The 22,787-nt window shown below is 43.2% G+C and overlaps 1 protein-coding gene across 6 annotated transcripts in view; it reads left to right on the forward strand.

Annotated features, from left to right (window-relative positions):
• Positions 1-22,787, forward strand: part of PCNT (pericentrin) — a 293,476-nt gene that overhangs the window by 75,754 nt on the left and 194,935 nt on the right. For all 6 annotated transcript variants that reach the window (XM_077448179.1, XM_077448184.1, XM_077448180.1 and 3 more), the window contains 3 exons: positions 15,580-15,798; positions 17,729-17,878; positions 19,295-19,441. In XM_077448179.1, coding sequence (XP_077304305.1) covers positions 15,580-15,798; positions 17,729-17,878; positions 19,295-19,441 — 516 coding nt within the window. The remainder of the gene's footprint in view (positions 1-15,579; positions 15,799-17,728; positions 17,879-19,294; positions 19,442-22,787) is intronic.

Consider the following 22,787-nt stretch of genomic DNA (forward strand, 5'->3'; position numbering starts at 1 on the left):
ATCGATCAACTTGGGTACAATGGTCTTGCCAGATTTGCTTGTGATTATCGCTAGTCCCTGCTATAGCCCCTAGCAATAATCCCTTTCTTCTCCCAGCAGGGATGGCTTCCCCCACTGGGAGAACACAATGTTTTGGCAGGAGGGATTCCCCTATTGGCAGTATCTGTGTTGATGGGGGAATTGTGTGAAATTCTTTCCTGCAACCTGTGGCTGCAGAAAATAAATTTTCAATCTCCATGGCCTACCTAACTCTTAACATTGTTTACAACAACGCCACAAAATAAACTGGGTGGGTGCTAATGTAATACAGTATATGTATTCTTTTAGCCAGAGTGTAAGATCAACTTGAACCCCATGTCTACACTATAAACTTTATTTCCTGTATTTAAATTGCAACCTGGTTTTTGATTGGCATTTTCTACAAGAGGATAAAATATAATATAATAATAACTTGGGTTCCATATGTAACACTAATGCCCTGTACACACTGTTGGACTTTCTGACAGAAAATGTGCAATCAGACAGTATCGGAAATTCTGATCGTGTGTGGGCACCATCGGACTTTTTCTGTCGGAATTTCCAACACATAAAGTTTGAGATCTGGATCTAAAATTTTCCGACAACAAAATCGAATTGTTTAAATTCTGATCGCGTGTAGACAATTCCGATGCACACGTGCCACACATGCTCAGAATAAATTACGAGATGAAAGCTATTGGCTACTGGCTTCTTTTATAGTCCCGTCATACGTGTTTTACATCACCTCGTTCTGAACGATTGGCTTTTCCGACAACTTTGTGCATCCGTGTGTATGCAAGACAAGTTTGGGTAAAAGTCCTATGGATTTTGTTGTCGCTGTGTGTACAGGGCATAACTGTTACTGTTTAAACACAATGATTGAAATGTTAATTTAAATGTAGTACAGCATATATGTTTTTGTTTTATTCATTGTGTGAAATAAATGAAGATATATATATTTAAAAAAAAATTCCTAAATTTTAAAACTGCAACCGTGGAATCTTAAGAGGGTGTGGTGAGTGTTTTTAGATGGCTCTATTGCAGTGTTGTACGTTTTTACAGTACATTTTTAAGAGGCTTTTGTTTATGGCAATTTAAACTGACTCTGCTCCTAAGCCTTTGTTAGAGGCTCAGCCAGGTGTGTTCACTCTAAGCAGCCCTTGCTGGGATAGGATTACACAGCATGTTCCTTGGTGTGTGTGTGTTCCTGTAAAAATTCTTGTGTATCTTCAATGTAGGCAAACAAAGTGAATGCATGTAAATGTAAAACTGGACAATTTTATGTGAAACGCCATTAAAATCATTAAGGGTCCTTTCACACGGGGCGGATCAGTTCTCTCCGCCGATCCCCGCTGAGCAGGGAGATGACAGGTCTGTCTCCGCACACTGTGCAGGGACGGACCTGTCACAGCGCCGCTCTCCCCTATGGGAGATCGGATGACGACGGACCGCAGTGCCCGTCGTCATCCGATCCGATCCGCAGACGGATGGAAAAATAGCTTTTTCCTCCGTCACACTTTTTCGGATCGGAGCGGGTCGGATGTCAGCGGACATGTCACCGCTGACATCCGACGCTCCATAGAGCTCTATGGAGCACCCGTTCAGGTCCGCCTGAAAAACTGACAGGCGGGCCTGAACGGGACGTTAGTGTGAAAGGGGCCTTAGGCTGACAAGATACAGGTGATCCTGATGCTAGCCACTAATTAAAAGCAGCAGATTGTTAGACATTGGGGGAGATTGGTTAGTTACTGTGCACCAGTTTTAATAAATCGACTTCTAACTTGAACTTGTTCAAATAAGCCTTGACCATAAAACATAGAAGCTGATTAGTTACTATGCAGTGCTGCACCAGATTCTGTGTACAAGAGTTGCATGCTGCAATGCAAGTTGAGCTGCGCATGTGCAGCTTAATGTATATTCTGCAGGGGATTGCAAACAAGCAGATAAGTAGGTTTTTTATTGTATAAGAGACATTGGATGTCTCTTCGGCAATAAAGAGCCTGCCTGTTCCCAATTTCAAATTTTTTGCTCTTTCACTTCAGGAATATGTTGCTAGCATCAGTTTGGTTCCCTGAATGTTTATTTTTAACTCCTATGCTGAAAGTTGCGTGACTTTGACATGCCTCTAAGCAATGCCTTTGTAATCTTGAGATCTGTGGAACTCAAGTCACGCCAAAGTGGGGCAGGGACTACTTTGATGTCCCTGGCCCTTTCCATAAAATGCACAGATGTGAACGTGACCCGTAGAAAACCATGTTGAATGGACTGTAGTGTGTTTCTGCAAAACCTGAAAACGCACTAAAAAAATGCATAGGTGTTAACCAGGCCTTAAACCTGCAAGTTGTCTTGCTCATGAATTGTTTTCATCTCTTGATTAGTACCTGAGATGGCTGTCTTGTACTGTCCCTACCCGATTGAGCCCTTATTGCTGCTTACAATGATCACCAGCTGAAGCTAGCAGTTAAGGTGGATAAATGTGCCTTGATATTTTGTAAATTGTACATTCAAAATATGACTAAACATTTCTGTACTGTAAGTTCCGAGAATTGAAAATGTTGCATAGATTATGCTTCAGTGAATTGACCCTGTATTTCCTTCCTGGACTTTTATCGTGACTTGCTTTTTCTTACGGTACCGATTTTTAATGCTCAACTACTTCGTTGGCTAGTTAAATGATCTGTGAGTTTACCTGCTGAATACCCAATGTGTAAGGGGGGAAAAAAATTCTGCTAGTACATGATTTGTTTGAAAAAGTTAACAGATTTACTTATTAAACTCTGTAAACATTTACTGAGTATTTACTATACTTGGTGAACATTCACTTTGCTAAGCAATCGGTATTTTCTACTTGAGTAAAGTCTAATACATATGTACAAAAAATGCCGCTTTCAAAGCATTTGTATGATAATCTAATCATTTGTGCACAGCTCTTCGAGAGCCAATTATGACCATTCATCCAAAATTATCTAAAGGGAGAAACGCAAAAAATGTTCTCCTACGGTACCAGATCGTACTATTTTCGTAGAAGAATTTTTATAAATTGAGTAACCCCTTTCTGATATGGAGACTAGCGTGCAAAAAGATAATGATCATTCGTCCTATTTAATGATGGTTTATCTAAATCTACTCCTATGTCTAACGTTTTAAACTATATAAATTAACCACTTCCCGACCAGCGCACGACGATGTACGTCGACAGAATGGCACGGGCAGGCATATTGGCGTACAGGTACGTCCAATATTCAATGCCGCCCTGCCATCGGGAGCACGCCGCCGGCGGCGCGCTCCCGCGCTGGTCGGGACCCCCGTGAGTCCGGTCGCGGGACCCGCGGACTCGATCGCCGCGGGTATCCCCGCGATCGTCTCACGGAGCGGCCGAATAGAGCAAATGCTGTGTAAACATTTGTCTATTCTGCCTAGCAACTAGTGACGCTGATCTCTGCTCCATGTGATTGGAGCAGAGATCAGTGTACACTAAATGAAAGCCCAACCCCCCCACAGTTAGTAACACTCCCCTAGGAACACTTAACCCCTACACTGACACCCACTGGTTAACCCTTTCACTGCCAGTGTCATTTACACAGGAATCACTGCATTTATATAGCAGTGATTACTGTATAAATGACAATGGTCCCAAAAATGTGTCAAAAATGTCCAATGGGTCCCCCACAATGTCGCAGTCACAATAAAAATCGCTGATCGCCGCCATTACTAGTAAAAAAAAAAGAATAAAAAATTAATAAAAATGCTATAAAACTATCCCTATTTTGTAAACGCTATAACTTTTGCGCAAACCAATCAATCGCTTATTGCGATTTTTTTTTTTTTTACCAAAAATATATAGAAGAATAAGTATCGGCCTAAACTGAGGGAAAAAAATGTTTTTTTATATATTTTTGGGGGATATTTATTATAACAAAAAGTTAAAAATAATGCGTTTTTTTCAAAATTGTCGCTCTATTTTTGTTTATAGCGCAAAAAATAAAAACCGCAGGGGTGATTAAATACCACCAAAAGAAAGCTCTATTTGTGGGAAAAAAAGGACGTCAATTTTGTTTGGGAGCCACGTCGCACGACCGCGCAATTGTCAGTTAAAGCGACGCAGTGCCGAATCGCAAAAAGCGGTCTGGTCTTTGACCAGCAAATTGGTCCGGTCTGAAAGTGGTTAAAGTGGTTGTAAACCCTTACAACACACTTTGACCTACAGGTAAGCTTAGATTAAGGCTTACCTGTAGGTCCAAGAAATATCTCCTAAACCGTGCAGGTTCCTTTGCCGAAAGGCAGGCACTGCTGTCTACGGCGCATGCGCTGTAGACAGCGGCGCACTGAGCGCCCCATGGTCAACGGCGACATGCCGCAAGTGGCAACTCCCGTGCGCATGCGCGTGAGTGACGTCATCGCGGCTTCGCCGAATGACAGCGGCGGAGCGGCGAGACCCACCGAGAAGATGGATGCGCCGTACTACAGGTGACAGCGGTGACTTCTCTGGCTCCTGTGTCAGGTAAGTGACACATAATGGACTACTATGCGATGCATAGTTGTCCGATATGCTTTGCCTTTGCAGGGAATAAAAGAGGAAGTAAACCCATCAGGGTTTGCTTCCTCTTTAATTATGCTCGTTTACTGCTTACTGATCCTAACATGAGTGTTGTATTGCATGAACCTAGTGATGTTTGGGGGCTGGGGATGCTGTTTGTTATTTATATCTAAGATAACTAGTGTGACCTATTGGATATTCTTTGCATAGTACCGTAATTTGCATTTCGTTAAATTCTTGAATGCTTGTAAGAGGTTCTTCTATGGTAAGCTTTAGATTTTCTTGCTGATCTGATGAGTCAACTGATATTTTTCAATGACTGCATTTTGCATAGTCATTACATTTATTCTCTAGAGAGCCCTTCAGACTCTCTGAATTCACCCCTTTATGTTTACTTTTACAAAAGTGTTGACAGTGGGAGTCTCAAACACTACTTTATCATATACATGCATAAATATAGGATTTTTGTCCTGCAAAGCTTTTCTATTGGAGTCTATTGAAGGTCACCGTAACTCACCGATACTATAGGGCAGGGGTGTCAAACTCCATTTTATTGTGGGCCACATCAGCAGTATGGTTGCCCTATGAAACCCTAAACACCCACCCCCCCAAAGCTTCCTTGCATTGCTTTCCTACCTGGTGGCTCTAGTATCTCCTTGTGTAGGCGGCTCTGCCTCACCTTGCAAGGAGGTTGTTCTCTCACTCAGATTCTGGAGATCTGTCCCTGCTGTGAGAGCGTGAAGAGATCTGTTAGATCTGGGAGCCTCTGCGAGCAAAGCTGTCCCTTGTAAACACAGAAGGCGTGCAAGAGCTGGAGGTGGTGGATGGAGTTCTGCCACGTTCCAGCTGCAAAACTGGATGTGAGGGCCACATGACAAGGCCTGGCGGGCTAGATTCGGCCCCCGGGCCTTGTGTTTGACACATGTTTTTACAGGAATGGACACCAGCAAACCAATTGCCATCTAGCACCAGGGCAACACTTCCTCTACACCATATGCCCCAGTTTGTAGCAAGCAGTAATAGGGGGAATGAACTGCAGCAACAATTACAATTGGGCCCAAAGTGAAAATTGGAAACTGCTTGCAACCTGGAAGATGCCAGAAGGACCAAGACCTGAATCTGTACTGTATGAGGCCAAGCCTCATACCTATAGGAAAAACTACCAACAAGACCAGAGAGCGGAAACAGAGAATCGGACTGGTACAAAAGACCTAGAAAGAGGTCACTATCTGTGCAAATTACTCCCCTGATTAATGGGTATTGCACCTGAACTAGTAAGAAGGTAGTAAAATAAAAGGTCAGAGAAAAATAGGTGAAACCATAACGAATTCCCATAAAGGGAAGAGAACTCGCATGATGTGCTCATTTACCATTTTGCTTCCTCCTTAGCACACAGAGTGCTACAGAAACACTGAATAGCTCAGCTGAAGAATTGCTTTGCCTAACCTTGACCTAGGCTGTAGGCCTAGGAAAGCTCCTGACATAACGAAACCCAGTGAAGCATCATTTGCTGTGGAGCAAGGGGTGAGTATGTTAGCATTATATTAAGTGTCATTCTTTTGGAGGAAAGGCCTCTGCAGAACCCTCTTTAGGAGGGTTGCATATCTGTCATAGATGGAAAATCTATTCCCAGGCTGACTGGTCCTCACTCATTGAGACATGCGGTTTCTGGCAAAAGATGCATGCAACAGAAAACTAGTGTGTTCCGTTTGCCATGAAAGCACATGGCTTACCAGTGATGACCTCTCCCTAGATTTTGTATGATGAGGCAGGGGTACATTCTGACCCCCCCCCCCCCCCCCCAATGGCATTCTTGATCACAGCATCAAATGTACTACGACATGGGTTTGATGGTTGTAACAAGCCATCACAGCTGAAGAGTAGGGCCTCGTGTACATTGCTGCTCCTCAACGTGCGTTTTAGGTGTTTTTTTTTTTCCAAAGCCTCTGAACTCCACTCAATAAAAGTCTGCGTCCATTTTCACATAGGCTTTTATCAGAATTTAGGAGCAGCAGAGTTTAGGGGCCGTTAAACGTCCCTCTCCTGAATGCAGAAAAGGAGTTTTGGCCTCGCCCAAAAGAGGATGAGACATCGATGACCAAGGCCTCAAAGGTCTGGGAAGCAACACAATGCACAGTCGGGTGAAAAAACAGATTTTGCGCTAGCCCTGCACGTCCAGGATAGTGGGGCTTGGGTACGGCAGAGCTGTTGATATTGTACGTGATACACATCCTCTTCCCAATACTGTTGGGGAAAGCAGACGGTGGCAGAAATTGAAATGAAACAGTTTGTTCAGAACATGATTTCATAGAGAGACCAGTCATTGTACCATGAAAAACGGCAAATGGGACCGTAGGCCTGTGGTCATTAAAGTGGTGTTTCAGCCGTAATTTTTTTTTTTTTTTTTTTTTTTAAAGTCAGCAGCTGAAACAAAAGTAGCTGACTTTTAATAAGGAGACTTAGCTTTCCAGGGTGCCCGCAATGTCGGCCGCCGAGGCTGACATGTCTCTCGGGTCCCAGCGCTGCCATCCTCACTAAGGGAAACAGGCTGTGGAGCCTTGCGGCTTCACTGCCCGTTTCCTACTGCGCATGCGCGAGTCGCGCTGCGCTTTGTGAATGGGACACGCGGTGTTGGGGAACACACAGTTCCCAGAACACAGCGCGCCCCATTACCCAGAAGACAACGCGGAGGAGGGGAGAAGACTAAGATCACCGAGCAGCAGGAAGAAGGCAGATTAGGAAGACTGCCTAGCAACAGGGATTTCTGGCAAGGTAAACAATTTTTTTTTTTATTTTCTTTAAGAATATTAATGCTCTTCTTCTTATTTTTTTTTTTTTTTATTTTTCTTTCTTTTTTTTTTTTTTTTTTTTTGAGGTGGCCCTCCACTTTAAAGTGGGCCACTCAGTATGTTTACAAGTCATGTCACGTATCCCTGCCCCCACTTTAGATTTATTCATTGAGGATAGACCTGTACCAGACAATACAACAAAATGAAACCCAAAATAGAAAACAAGAAGGACCCTCCTCCTAGATGGTGCACAAGTGTGCTTCAACATGACACTGAGAACTGTGAGGGGAGGCCCCTTCTCCCTCTGTCACCTCTGTTAGGTGTGACCAACTAGATTATCTTCTAAGTGGGCCCGGGGGCCCCGATTAGTCTGTGGGCCCCCGAAGGCCAGCTCCGGAAGATAGAAAAGAGAGAAGAGAAGGGTAGGGGACAGTGGGGAGGGTGCACCCCCTGAGCCACTCCCATCTCATTATGTGGGCAAGGGGTAGTTGATCCAGGGGTCCCATATTTTATTGAACCAAGCTATCTTATTTAAAATTGCAGAGAGGCGTTCGTTCCCCATTATCCACGATGGTTTCGATTTTAGCAGGTGAAAAGAGATCATTGGGGATTTCCAAGATTTGGCAATCGCTATTCTTGCTGTAACAAATATGAAAGCAATGAATTGCTTTGAGTGCCTCGAAGTCCCCTCCACTGGGCGTCCCAACAGTGCCTGCAGTAAGTAATCATTAGTAAGATTCGCCTGAGTCAGTGAATATATGAAATTGTGCATATCCAACATGAAACATGGTGCCGTCTATAGTACATACCCCGAAGCCCTGTGGGGAGGCCCCCCGGGACAAAGGTTGCAACCCTTGCTGGGACCATATACCACCTCATCAAGATCTTGTAGTTTGCCTCTATCAGCGAGGTGTATGATTTAGATTCATTTTGTGTCATTTTGCACCATTCCTCAGCTTCTAAGTTGATTTCTATATTTTGCTCCATTTTTGCATATAAAACAGTTTTTGAAAAGTCGAGGTTAAAATACTATAGATCTGCGATATGTGACCAGTGTGTCTGTCGAGGGTCCTGCAAAAATTTTCCATTGGGGTGGATGTAGTTAGATCCGAAGTGTGATTTAATGATGCTAGGGCTATCTGAGTATAGCGATATAGTTCTGAATTTGGGAGATGGTTCTTTTCCTGGAGGACCTGTTTCAACAGAGCACCTCTATGGTCACACAAGTCCGCTATTCGAAGCAGACCTTTGTTGGTCCACCATGTAAATTCCTGGGGGTGAAGACGCGGGGTGAATGAAGGATTATTGAACAATGGGGCCGATGGGGTGTGTGGGGATTTAAATTTGTATGTAGCTACCAATCATCTGTCCCATCGATTTTAAAGAGAAGGATAGAATCGGGCACAAAATTGTCAGCCTATCTCTCCCTTTCATCCACATTAAGTGACTTCTCTGTTTGGATACAAGGAGGATTCCATTGTCATCCAGAGTGGTTTGGACTGTCGTGTGTGTGTGTGTGTGGAATCGAATCATTGGGACAGTTGCGCTGCGTGGTAGTAATCAGATCTGGTACCCCCCAGGCCCCCATTCAGTTTTTGTGTATATGTTTGTCTATTCACCCTGGGTCTTTTGTTTCCCCATATAAATTCCAGCAGTTTTTTTTCTGAAACTTCCCCAGATCGGATCTTGCTATTGGGAGAATCCGGAACAGATACAAAATCTTTGGTAAAATGGTCATTTTAACAGAGTACAATCGACCGAACCATGATGGGGGGTTGTTTGACCATCTTTTCAGGTCCTCTGCTAATTTTTTAAACAGAGGAGGGTAGTTTCGTTTGTATGGAGTTAAAGATTCCTAGATATGGGAGGGCCTCGTTCTGCCATTTAAAGGAATACGAGCTTCGTAACGCTCGGATTATATGTGCTGGTAAAGATATATTCAGTTCTTGGGATTTTGAATGATTTACTTGCTGGCCTGTGATTGATGTGAAATGTTTTAATATTATGTTTAGTGTGGGCAAAGAGGTGACTGGGGAAGAGAAGAGATAAGTAACAAGAAGTCATCCGCGAACAACGCACATTTATGTTTGTGATCTCCTCAGTGAACTCCCTGTTCATCTGGATGGCCTCATATTTTGATGGCTAATGTTTCTAGTACCATAATAAACAGTATGGTGGATAGTGGGCATCCATGTCTGGTTCCTGTATATGTATGTATTTAGTGAGTGATAGCCCTTGACTACTAAGTGTGCTGTGGGGGCATTCTATATGATTTTAAGTGTCGTCAAGAATTTCGGCCCAAACCCATAACGCTCTAAAATAAAGAATGGATAATCCTAGGATAGGGAGTCGAAGGCCTTGTGTAGGTCTAATGAGATCAGTAGTGCCCCCCCCTCTGGCGTCCATCCCATCCCGAATTCAGGCCGAATATATCGATTATCCTTCTGGTCTGGGGCTTGTCTATTGGGAATGAACCCTACCTGGTCAGGATTGATGTATTTTGATATAAATGAGGATCTTTGTCATTATCTTGAGGTCTACATTTATTAGTGATATCGGACGATAGTTTGCACAGTCCCCATGGTCTTTGGTTTGGGTAAAATATGAATGAAAGCACTGTTTTCATGTAATGGCAAAGGGGAAACTTTTTTTTTTTTTTTTTTTTTTATTGTAGAAAGAGAATAGATGTGGGGTTAGAATCTCTGTATATTTGTGATAATAGTGACCAGATAATCCATCTGGGCCTCGTGCTTTGGATGGCTTTAGATATTTAATAGCTGCTGCTACTTCTCCTGTGGTAAATTCTGCGTCCTTTAAACTCTGCATGATCTTGATCTAGTGTAGGGAGCGCAACGTCTCGGAGGAGCTCCTCTGATTTATCCTTACCAAGAGGGTGGGTGAATCGTATAGTTTAGAGTAAAAAGTGAAAAATGCCTACAGTATTAACTGAGGATTCTGGGTTGTCAGGCCGTTTTGTAGTCGCAACCTAGGTAGGGCAGGTGTAAATGGTCTGGGAGTGAGTTTCCTTGCTAAAAGTTTTTGGGTATATCTCCCATAGTGTAATATTGATGTCTCAACCACCTAATGTATTTTTCTGCTTTTGTAGTGAGACTCAAATTTTAGGGCCATGCGGGCTGCGTCAATCTGGTCTCTAAGGTCAAGATGCTGTTTGGCCCTTTATTCGCGCATAAGGCCTTGCAACGCCTCGTTTTGTTTGCTGATGGTTTGTTTTCACGCTCTTTTCACTCTGGAAGCTAGTTGTATCAATTTGCTGTGGATAGTGGCCCTATGTGCTGCCGAAATCATGATTGGGGTGGAGGACGAGGGGGGATTGTCCTGAAAACAGCCTTGAAGGGCCACTTGTACCTCCCTGGCAATAATGGGGTCATTTTAGTAAGGAGTCCTTAAGTTGCCAAGGAGATGTTTGTGGTTTTGTCCATAGGTTCGTTAGTGTGACTTGAATCAAGGAGAGGTCTGACCATGCCATGGGGAGAATTGTAGCCGATGTGACACGAGAGAAGTGGGGGTAATGTGAATAGGTGATCTATACGGGAGTACATTTTACGTACGTGGGACTAGAATGTGTAACCCCTGGCAGTGGGGTGCGCGTCCCTCCATATGTCGCTCAAGTCGTAGCTGTGTAGTAGGCATGCTATTTCTCCGCTTTGTTCATGTGTCTCTCCACGTGAGGCATGGACGCTGTTGGCATTGAGCGTAGGAATTGTTTGCCCTGTGTTTGGGAGCATAATAGAGTAGGGTGATTACATTTTTGTTGGTTTTCCCGTTGCCATAATATAGCGACCCTCCTCCGTTATGATGTTGGTGGGCATGAATGGGATCTTCTTAGCAATGCAAATAGCTACTTCCCTTTTTTTTTTTTATCTGGTCCATTGGATAAAAAGACACTGGGGTATCGTGTATGTAGATATTTAGGGTCAGAAGTCCGTGAGAAGTGTCTCCTGTAGTATATCTATACCCATTTTATAATAATGTTGAAAGGCCTTTTAATAGGGGAGTTAAGGCCCTGCACATTGTGTTAAGATGGTATATTTTGTGGAAGATCTACTGGTCATATGGGTTCAGTGGACTGTACTTGCATTTTAGGAACCTCAATGGTTCTGCAAAGGGTCCTCTCAGTTTATCATGTTGGTCCCCATCCTGGGGCGGGAGTGCACCACAGGGAAGAAAGCTTGGAAAGTACGTCAGTACGTCTTTGGTTAAGCCATAATAACTCATTAACATGTCTAACATGGCTAACGTGAAAAAAAAAATACCTGTGCACTGTAAATCAGTGCAACCGTGGGGGTGCCGAACCCCCTTATTTTGTGAAGTTGCCTCCACTCTCAGGGTAGGGGGAAGTTCACCACTAGTGGCATGCGTTTCCACCCCAGCCTATCTCTGGTGCCGTCTGGAAGGGATGACCGGGCATGGTGTCATAAATGTTAGATAAAAAAAAGTCCACAATCGCAATCATGATCACTCCACGGGGGGGAGATGTAATCATCTGGTAATTTAATGAGCTAAAGTCCCTTATGGAACACTGCTAAACAAAATTGGGGCTGTCCGTCATCCGTATTGAAGTCTTCAAGGTTGGACTGTGCCCGAATGTAGGGAGGTTAGTCCCATAATATGGAGCAAAGACCCGGAGGCCTTTTTTTGGGAATGTTCAGGTGATTGGTGGAGACCTCCTGGATCCAGATCTTCAGGTGATCGGGGGAGACCGGGCGATTGTTAGTGTTGAGGGTATTGGAGAGAGATGAGTCCTTAGTGATCAGTCCCAACTCCAGGAGCAACTCCTCGCCGGACTTGAAGCTGACGAAGGAGTGGGATTTCCCTCTATAAGTAAAGGACAATCGGAATGGAAATGACCAACGATATTTAATATGGCAGTTGATCAGCTGGGTTAGTAGAGGCTTCAGTTTGTGTGTGTGTGTGTGTGTGTTTTTTTTTATTTTTATTTTTTTGGATCATCTTAAGAGATATCTGCGAAGATCTGGACTTTGTTTCCCAAAAGTGAGATATCTGCTTTAATTCTAGCCTCCGTCATTATCTTTTCTTTAATCTGATAGAAATGTGGTTTAACTATAACGTCACAGGGCAGGCCATTTTTGTCTTGGTGCTGTCAGGGCTCTGTGAACTCTAATTCCAGCTGGTGAGAGGAAATGTCTGGTATCAGATTCTTCATCAAGGAGTGTATAGCGTCTTCTGCGGGGCCTTCCACTGACTCCGGAATGCCCCACACTCGAAAGTTGCCTCTCCTAGATCTTTTTTCCAGGTCCTCGCATTCGCCTGATCTAGTTGGTCTTGTAGGGAACAGATCATTCTGGTGTTTTGGTTAACCCTCTTCACGGTGCCATCCATTTTGGATTCTATCGTGTCTAGCCTCTCCACTATATTTTGAAAATCCACTTTTAATCCAGTTGTGATAAGTGTGCAGGCTTTCGATAGTTCCTGTTGCAGGAATGAGGAGAATCTAGCCAAGAGGACCGCATCTCCTGAATATGTAGTTGCCTATATAGGTGGTTGAGGTTGCACCGAGCTGCTTTGGCTCAGGGCCACCTCGGCTAATTCTGCCATTTTGTCTGTGGAGGAGGCTGGGGAGTCTGCATACTTTAATGCCCTATCCGGAGTAATGGGAGACATCTGACTGTGCGCCCTGTGGTTTAAGTGGCTCTTCCTGGGACTGGGATGAGATTAGGTCCCTGTCTGTGCTGTCCTGTGTTACCTTATCTGAATGGGGGAAGCCTGGCTGTTGTGGCTGGTAACTCCCTTGTCCTCAGGCTCCCTGTATCGGCGCCATCTTAGTCGGGTGAGGCTGCTGCTGCTTCTTTGCCTGGGAGCTGTTCTCCATGGCTGTCTGCCCTGGTTGTTGAGTGGTCTGGGGGGATTGCTGCTTGACCTATGGGCTACCCCACTCGGGGCCCCCTCTCTTGCACCTTACCCGGGGTTTGTTGTCCAGACACAGCCGCCGCCGCGTGCTGTGTCCCCTCTCTCTGCCGCCATCTTGGGCCTGGGAGACTGCTGCTGGGCGCATGTTGTACAGTGCTGCTGCGCGGGTTTCTTTTTGTTTTCTTGTATTCCCCGCTGTTTCCCGCAGCATGATCCGATCCAGTCTGCAGGCTGCTGGTTTAGTGGCGATCCCCGCACCTCCTAGTGCTGATTATAGCTTATAAGCTGGGGCTTTTTTATAATTTTTTATAAAAAAAAAAAAAAAAAAAGCATTGCATTTTAATTTAAAATGGTCCTTGACCTTAAGTGACTTTGCCTAGGCAGTGATGATGTCCTTTGGTGTTTTGCAAGCAGCAAGCATATCCTTCATATCTTCTCTGATACAACTACAACTTAACATTGTAGAAAGTCAATGAGTGGCTGCAGGTCTAGCATCTAAATAATAATTTTTTTATTTTTTACTAGCGATGGCAGTGATCTGTGGTTTGTTTTTGTTTTTTTATTTTTTTGTGACTGCGACATTATGACAGACACATCAGACATTTTTGGGACCATTGACGTTTATACAGCAATCGGTGCAAATGCACTGATTCCTGTGTAAATGACATGGGCAGTGAAGGGGTTAACCACTAGGTGGCAGTGTAGGGGTTAAGTGTGTCCTGGGGCATGTTTCCAACTGTGGGGTGATGTGGCTATGTGCGACATGTCACTGATCTCTGCTCCCGATCACAGGGAGCAGAGATCAGTGACACTGTTACTAGGCAGAATGGGGAGATGCTTGTTTACATTAGCATCTCTCTTCCCCCCAAACCCCCCCCCCCGTGAGACGATTTCAGGTATTCCGCGTCGATGGAGTCTACGGAACCCAAAACCCGACTCACGGAGGTCCCAGCTGGCGCACACGCAATGGCACGGTGGCCAATTTAAAGGTACCTGTACGCCCATTTTCCCAGCCGCGCCATTCTAACGTACATCAGCGCGCTCCGGTCGGGACACGGATATGGTTTGGATAAATTTGAAGGAGAAAAAAAAAAATCTGATGGTGTGTATGGGGCTTTAGGCTAGGTTCACATCTCTGCGTTCCCCGCATGCCGCATTTGCGTGGGCACAGCAGCTTTTTAATTTGAATGTGCTGCTGTACCTGCAGAAAACGCATGGCAAAAGTCCCTGCATCTTTTCAAAACCACGGCCACAGGTACTCTGCGTGGTGGTTTTGCACCATGTGGTTTCATGCAGTCACAAATGCGCTATTTTTTATTTTTTTATGCATGGGGAGTCATTAGGAAGTGCACCCCTGTCTGCAAAAGAGCTGTGCGTTTTGCCTGCGGAGGCAAGAACGAAGCCTAAATCGCACACTTCACCAGCTAAAGCGCGCTGCTGTTCGTAGCACACACATGCCAATGACTGTTAGTTTCCCTGCAGCTACGATTTTAGAGAAGGTGCAGGGACCTTTTCCCCTGTGTTTTACATGGACACAGCAACCCATTTGGATTGGCTGCATTACCTGCAGCCAAAGGGGGAAAAAGCATGGTGGTTTTGCACATTCATTTGAATAGGATGCTGTACCTGCTGGGAACATGGTCACATGGAAACCAATGGTGTGAACTTGGTACAGGAAGTAGATGATAATCGCACTGTATGACATGAAATAAAATGTATTATTCTAGGCCAATTTAACAGATTGACTAGTGGCGGATATATAGTATACCAGGGATATGCAATTAGCGGACCTCCAGCTGTTGCAAAACTACAACTCCCATCATGCCTCTGCCTCTGAGTGTCATGCTTGTGGCTGTCAGTCTTGCTATGCCTTATGGGACTTGTAGTTCTGCAACAGCTGGAGGGCCGCTAATTGCATATCCCTGTAGTATACCAATGGTTTAAACCAGAGATCCTCAAACTATGGCCCTCCAGCTGTTGTGAAACTACACATCCCATGAGGCATTGTAAAACTCTGACATTCACAGACATGACTAGGCATGATGGGAATTGTAGTTCCTGAACAACTTGAGGGCCATAGTTTGAAGACCCATGGTTTAAACTATAATTTCCCTCATGCCTAGTCATGTCTGTGAATGTAAGAGTTTTACAATGCCTCATGGGACGTGTAGTTCCGCATAAAACTGGAGGGCCGTAGTTTGGAGATGAGGGATGGAAAACTTTTTTTGCATTGCTGCAGGTTGATGTGCTTTCAGCTATTTTCTTAGTTTCTTTGTAAATGTTTTGTTTGTTTTTTAAACTTTTTTTTTTTAATGTGTTAAAACAACTATTTTTTATATGTTTAAGGATGACCTTAAAGAGAAACTTGATCAACAGCGTTTACAGCTTGATTTTGATAAAAGCCGGGCTTTGGATGCTTTGAAAGAAGAGGTTTTTAGAATGGAAGACCACAACAAGCTTGCCCTTCAAGAGCTGAGCAACCTGCACAAGATAGAGGTTCAGCAGCAAACGCAGACATTGCAAGATGAGCTTATGAAGCTGACAGACGAGCGGCAGAAGCAAGAGGTCAGTTAATAGAATGTTATGTCTTTTTCAATGATTTTGACTTCTGTCTTTGATGTTATATAAATATTATTAGTAATGAGCCGAGCACCCCCCAGTTTGGTTCGCACCAGAACACTGCTAACATGCAGAAAATATGTGCGAACACTGCTAAAGTCTATGGGACACGACTATGAAAAATCAAAAATGCTCATTTTAAATGCTTATATGCAAGTTATTCCCATAAAGAGTGTGAGCACCTGGGTACTGCCCCAAGGGACATGTATCAATGCAAAAATAGTTTTGTTGCAATACTTTTTGTCACACCGTATTTGTGCAGCGGTCTTACAAGTGCACTTTAAAAAAGTATACACTTTTCTCTTTCGTTTGACGGACACAGCTCCATTAATCTTGACCGTAGAGTTATTATGCCACCTTCAGGAGAGGACTAGGCAGAACATGTAATATATGTGAAAAACAGAACTGTACAGGTCCCTCTGGTAATAACCCCTCAGCCTGCTTACTGCAACTCAGTTTTTTTCTGCCTAGTGAAGAAGGACCTAGGCTCCTTGCCGGGACCTTCGGTCCTGGGGATTTTTTCTTGTTTTTTTTTTTTTTTGGCCTTTTGCGCAAGATTTTAAGATCCTGTGATCTTCTATCAACAGCCGGCTGGGTAACAGGCTGGATAATCTAGATACTTGTAGTCTCCCCTGCCTGGCCATCGAGCGTGTGCAGACCCTAGCTACACGCTGGGTCGGCCATGACATGCCCATCAGGCTCCAGGGGCGACCGGTGAGCCCAATGCTCCGGGGCACACGTATGACCAGAGTACAGATGACTTTGTCACAGTGTACCGTGGGTCTGTGATGGGATGCCTCCAGCTCGCCACCACCATGCTTCACTGTTAGGACTGTATTGGACAGGTGATGAGCAGTGCCTGGTTTTCTCCACACATACCGCTTAGAATTAAGGCCAAAAAGTTCTAGCTTGGTCTCATCAGACCAAAGAATCTTATTTCTCACCATCTTGGAGTCCTTCAGGTGTTTCTTTCTTTCTTTTTTTTTTTTAAGCAAACTCCATGTGGGCTTTTATTTGTCTTGCACTGAGGAGAGGGTTCCGTCGGGCCACTCTGACATAAAGCCCTGACTGGTGGAGGTCTGCAGTGATGGTTGTCTTTCTACAACTTTCTCCCATCTGCCGACTGAATCTCTGGAGCTCAGCCACAGTGATCTTTGGGTTCTTATTTACCTATCTCACCAAGGCTCTTCTCCCTCGATAGCTCAGTTTGGCCGGACGGCCAGCTCTAGGAAGGCTTCTGGTCATCCTGGATGTCTTCCATTTAAGGATTATGGAGACCACTGTGCTCTTAGGAACCTTAAGTGCAGCAGCATTTTTTTTGGTCAGATTTGTGCCTTGCCACAATTCTGTCTGAGCTCTTCAGGCAGTTCCTTTGACCTCATGATTCTCATTTGCTCTGACATGCACTGTGAGCTGTAAGGTCTTATGTAGACATGTGTGTGGCTTTCCTAATCAAGTCCAATCAGTATAATCAAACACAGTTGGACTCAAATGAAGATGTAGAACCATCTCAAGGAGGATTAGAAGAAATGGACAGCACCTGAGTTAAATAGGAGTGTCACAGCAAAGGATCTGAATACTTAGGATCATGTGAGATCGTTTTTTTTCTTTTTCTTTTTTTTAATCTGCAAAAATTTCAACATTTTTGTGTTTTTCTGTCAATATGGGGTGCTGTGTGTACATTGAGGGAAAAAAAATAACCTAAATGATTTTAGCAAATGGCTGCAATATAACAAAGAATGAAAAATGTAAGGGGGTCTGAATACTTTGTCCCCCCCCCACTGTATATATAAAATATATTCTCTAGCTATATAAACCCTTTATATGGTTACTGTTGCCTACTTTCCTTCCATTTTTAAGGAGCATTTCTTTTCAGCTTGTTATTACAGAACTCAACAACCAACTCCAGGTTTTGTCTACAGAGCTACAAAACAAATCTAATCAGCTTTTGCAATTGCAAGAAGAGATTGAGTTGTTGAAATGTCAGTCTGAGATGTTACTGGAACAACAGATCGCTCAACTAAAGGTATAGTGTAGATATCTTACAATGAGTATTTCAATATCAGAAATACGGTATGGAAGGACTTGGAATTTTCTTTTCTTATGGATCATGGGAAGTCTGGTTACTTAACCCAGAACCTGCATTCACTATATCAGGTCTCCCACAGAACATGGAAATGCATTTTTTTTTTTTTTAGTAAATATAAACTGCTGAATACCTTTTCTCATCAGCAGTATAAAGCAGCCTTGTGACTTGTAACGCTTGTTGCTGTGCTGATCACATGCACTCTTCCAAGAAAAACTCTAGCAATACAAACCAAACTGAGCATGTGCAGCCTGTCCCCTGGCTCAGTATTATCAGGAAATATATTGGGAACATTGGAAAGAGGTGGGGAGCAGAAGAGATGGGATCACATAGCCTTTATACACAATGCAGAGTATTAACCCCTTGGGTTCCACAGTGAGTAGAACAAGCATGATTCACTGCATATACAGACTGATTTTCATACATGGATCGAAATTCAGCCAGTTCAGAAGGGACTGGTTGAATTTTGATCTAGTTGTGTGCATGCTAGTTATGTGCACAACCACCCTGTTGGAAACTTTTCTCACGCTCAGTGCTGCTTGCTATAGCAGGCTGTGCTGATGAGTGTATTCTGACAGCAGGGAAATCTCCCCACTGTCAAAATACAAAGGCATTGGAGGGATTCCTCCATCCACATATCGAGTTGCGTGAATGGGGAAATAGACACTTAATTTTGTTCAACCAGCAGAAAAGGAGTTGTGTATGGCCAGCTTTAGGCATAGCACTTCACGAGTGTGTGTGTGTGTGTGTGTGTTTGTATATACTGTACGTACACACACACACACGTACACACACACACACACGTACACACACACACACACGTACACACACACACACACACACACATACACGTACACGTACACACGTACACACACACACACACGTACACACACACATACACACACACACACGTACACACACACACACGTACACACACACACACGTACACACACGTACACACACACACACACACACACACACACTATTACAGAGAAACGGCTCCCATGAGGTGAGAGCTTCATATTTGAAGGAGAGCTGGTTATGTGAACTTTTTACGGGTCATTCTCTTTCTCTCTCTCTCTCTCCCCCCATATAACTTTGATTCCGTTCTCATACTATGAAGGCGGCAAAGTACAGTTTGATTTTATTTTTTTCCTTAATATTTCTCCCTTGCTTTACACAATGAACACATTTAAATGTTTTGTACAATAATCATAAACACATCCAGTACTGTACCCAGATCAGAAATGCGCTATTATGTATACATAATTGTGGAGGGTGTTGCATGGCTAGGGGAGTCTGTAAATCAAAATGTTTCTTGGAGTTTTCAACATGGTGGCACTGATCTTTCCTTAGGAAGAGTTTATCACAGAGAAAAAATCTGCTATGCAAGGGATTGAAGAACAATTTATTATAGACTCTGAAAAGGTGCATGGTGAGCTTATCAAGGAGAAGGAAGTCTTGATGGAAAAACTGGAAGAGCATAAAAAGCTAGTACATCAGGTCTGTAACACCAATGCTATTAAAGAACAAGTAACTATGGGATTGGTGGGATTATAGAGTCTGGAATGTAGTCTGCAACATAATAAATTGAGCTTAAAGTGAAATTTACATGACACTTAATGGTTAATTCCTAACTGGACGGTTGTGTTGTTGGTGAGGGCTCATAGCTAGCCTCTATATGTGTATATATCTAGAGATAGATCTATAGATGGGGAGATATATATAATATATAATATTCACACACAATGTGTGTGTATATATTCTAGAAAATGGGATTTCTGCACGCAAATACTTTAATAGAAATATAAAAAAAAAACATCAAAATGACATGGTATTCATGGTAAGTTTTGGGCTTGGGCAGATAACGACCTTCACTGACGAAATACCTACAAATGACCATCTACAAAACTGAGTATATAGCTCTTGCACATCATTAAGCGATCTGGAATCAATTAGTGACTAAGTAATTATACAAAATTCATTTTTACTACATAACATAATCTAACATTCAAGCGAAAAAGTCTACAGGTGTCTCAGACTCCGGACACCACACAAGAACACAATCAGCTAAGAGCCTCATCTAGGGCGTTCTCTGCCTAAGCCTGAAACTGTTACAATGAATATCTTGTCATTTTGATGTCTTTTTAAATCTTTATATTTAAAGTGTTTTTGTGCAGCAATCCCATTCCCATTTTTCTTTTTTCTATATTATGGCTCTTGGGAAGGCCTGATTGCATTGTGTGTGTGTATGTGTAAAAAAAAGCGTAGTACTGACTAAGGAAAGGTCTTAAACCTGCGGCAAATTAGTTTTACAGCTGTCATTAATGGCTTCTTTGTTTTAAAAAAAAATAATTTTGGTTTCCCCACTACAATTATTTCATTTTAGTCAGATTACCTCTTACCTTAGGGATAAACTAAACCTTGCTTATCTTTGACACTATTTGAAAGTTCATGCAAAACTAGAGACCTGGTGAAGTGCTGAATTTTCCTCCTTGTATAGTCCTTTTAACCACTTTGCATCCAGGCCAATTCTGACATTTCTCTCCTACATGTACAATTCCTAATTTTTTTGGTAGAAAATTACATAGAACCCCCAAACATTATATATGTTTTTTTAGCAAAGACCCTAGAGAATACAACGACGGTCATTGCAACTTTTTATCTTGCACGGTATTTGCGCAGCAATTTTTCGAACACGTTTTTTTTCAGAAGAAAAAAAAAAGTAAAGTTAGCCTAATTTTTTTTTTTTTGCATAATGTGAAAGAGGAAGATACGCCGAGTAAATACCCAAGAGTTCACACTTCAAAATTGTACGTGCTCGTGGAATAGCGCCAAACGTTGGTATTTAAAATCCCCATAGGCAACGCTTTCAATTTTTTTTTACTGGTTACATGTTTTGAGTTAGAGGAGGTCTAGGGCTAGAATTATTGCTCTCGCTCTAACGTTCACGGCGATACCTCGCGCGTGGTTTAAACACAGTTTTCATATGTGGGCGGCACTTGCGTATGCTTTCGCTTCTGCGTACGAGCTCACTGGGACAGGGGCGCTTTAAATGTATTTTTTATTTTTATATTGTTAATTTTATTTTTTTAGTTTGACACTTTAAAAAAAAAAAAAAAAAAAAAATTGATTACTTTTATTCCTATTACAAGGAATGTGAACATCCCTTGGAATAGGAATATGGCATGATCGGACCTCTTTACAGTGAGATATGGGGTTAATAAGACCCCACATCTCACCTCTAGGCTGGGAAGCCTAAATCAAAAAATAAACAAACGATCCTGGCTTCCCAGCCATAGTGTTGCTGTTAATTTGAATGCAGAGGCCGGGCGTGACGTCATAACATTGCGCCCGGCCTCCGAACGATCATAGAGACTCCGGGGACCATCTTGTCCTCCGGAAATCTCTGATATCATCCGGGGGCCAGCGGATCCTGTGACTGACTCACCGATGGAAGCGGTGAGTCGGTAGAAGCATCGGAGCGCGGCGGGAGGGAGGGCGTCCCCTCCTGCCGCCCGTAAGAACGATCAAGTGGTGGAACAGCCACTATGATTGTTCTTATGGTGCAGGGAATCGCCGTCTGAAAATGCCGATATCTGAATGATGTCTGTAACCTCAGGCATCATTCAGATATACCACCACAAAGCCCACAAAATAGCTTGGGCGCCAAGTGGGTAATAGACCGATCGTAAACTCCCTTACATGGATCACTGGAAAAGAGACCTTAACATAACTTTTTAAAATCTGTAGTAATCACTCGTGTTCATTCATCATAGGAAGGGGCGATAAATGACATTTACCGCCCTCCCAACACCTTGCACGGCTCTGCAAGTGTCCAGGGATCGGCAGGTAAGGGACATAACCTACCCATCATGTTGCTAACCCTCCTCCCCTAGGTAACCAGATTTTTGGAATATTTAACGTCATGTGCTCGGTATCAGGAGTGCACATGACCAAAACTCCAGAGATTGCTTGTTTAAAAACTGGATAGTGGTATTCTACAGAAAACCAATTGCCTAATCTCATGATTTTGGCTGCAAGATTTTCCATCACGTGGTGTTGGAGCCAGTCAGTAATGTTTTTTAATTATGTTAGATGGGATCATAATTGATAAATGTTCCTGCACCTTCCATGATACCCAAACTTAATTTGACAAGACATGACAACCGTGAATATGTCAATGGATGAGTAAGGTTTTGGAGACTCCCTTCTGGCTAGTCTTGTACTCTTTTCTTCCTTTTATCCCCCCCACCCTTTTATTTTAGGATAGTTTGCTGCTTATTCTCTACAATGTGGTTTCATAGTTGCATACAGTAAATCTTGTACTCTTTAATCTCTGTACTTTTTTAGAATATTTCAACTTGAACCTTTTGGTCAGTGAGAACAACTGATCTACCTTGGATATACCATGATTATGTGACATGGCAAACTTATTGCCGTTCCCAATCGATGTTGTATACGCAATTTTATCTATTCTTTATGGATACCCTGAAAACTGTATGGTGACTGTATAGTCTTTTTGTTTTTATACTTTTTTCAGATGTTCAATAAATAGATTGAAATATAAATACATGCGAGTTTAACCTAAATCAATACCAAACCCATATTTCAAGCATGCAACCTGGATGTCCACCCTCCTAAACCATACCAGGCCACATGCCTTTAACATGGGTCCACCTGTATCAAAGCACCTTGTCTCAGTGCCTCTTCCCAACAACCCATGCCTGGTGGTTGACTATATATAGGCAGTGATGTCCCTGCTATCCTTGCCCCTTTGTTTAAAAGAAGCTATGATTCCCCAAGTTGTCAGTGGTTCCAAGGAACACCATGAGTGTATGAAGTGTGA

This window comes from Lithobates pipiens, unplaced genomic scaffold (assembly GCF_037356315.1).
Source record: "Lithobates pipiens isolate NorthernLeopardFrog02 unplaced genomic scaffold, aLitPip1_a1.2 Scaffold_22, whole genome shotgun sequence".
NCBI classification, from domain to species: Eukaryota; Metazoa; Chordata; class Amphibia; order Anura; family Ranidae; genus Lithobates; species Lithobates pipiens.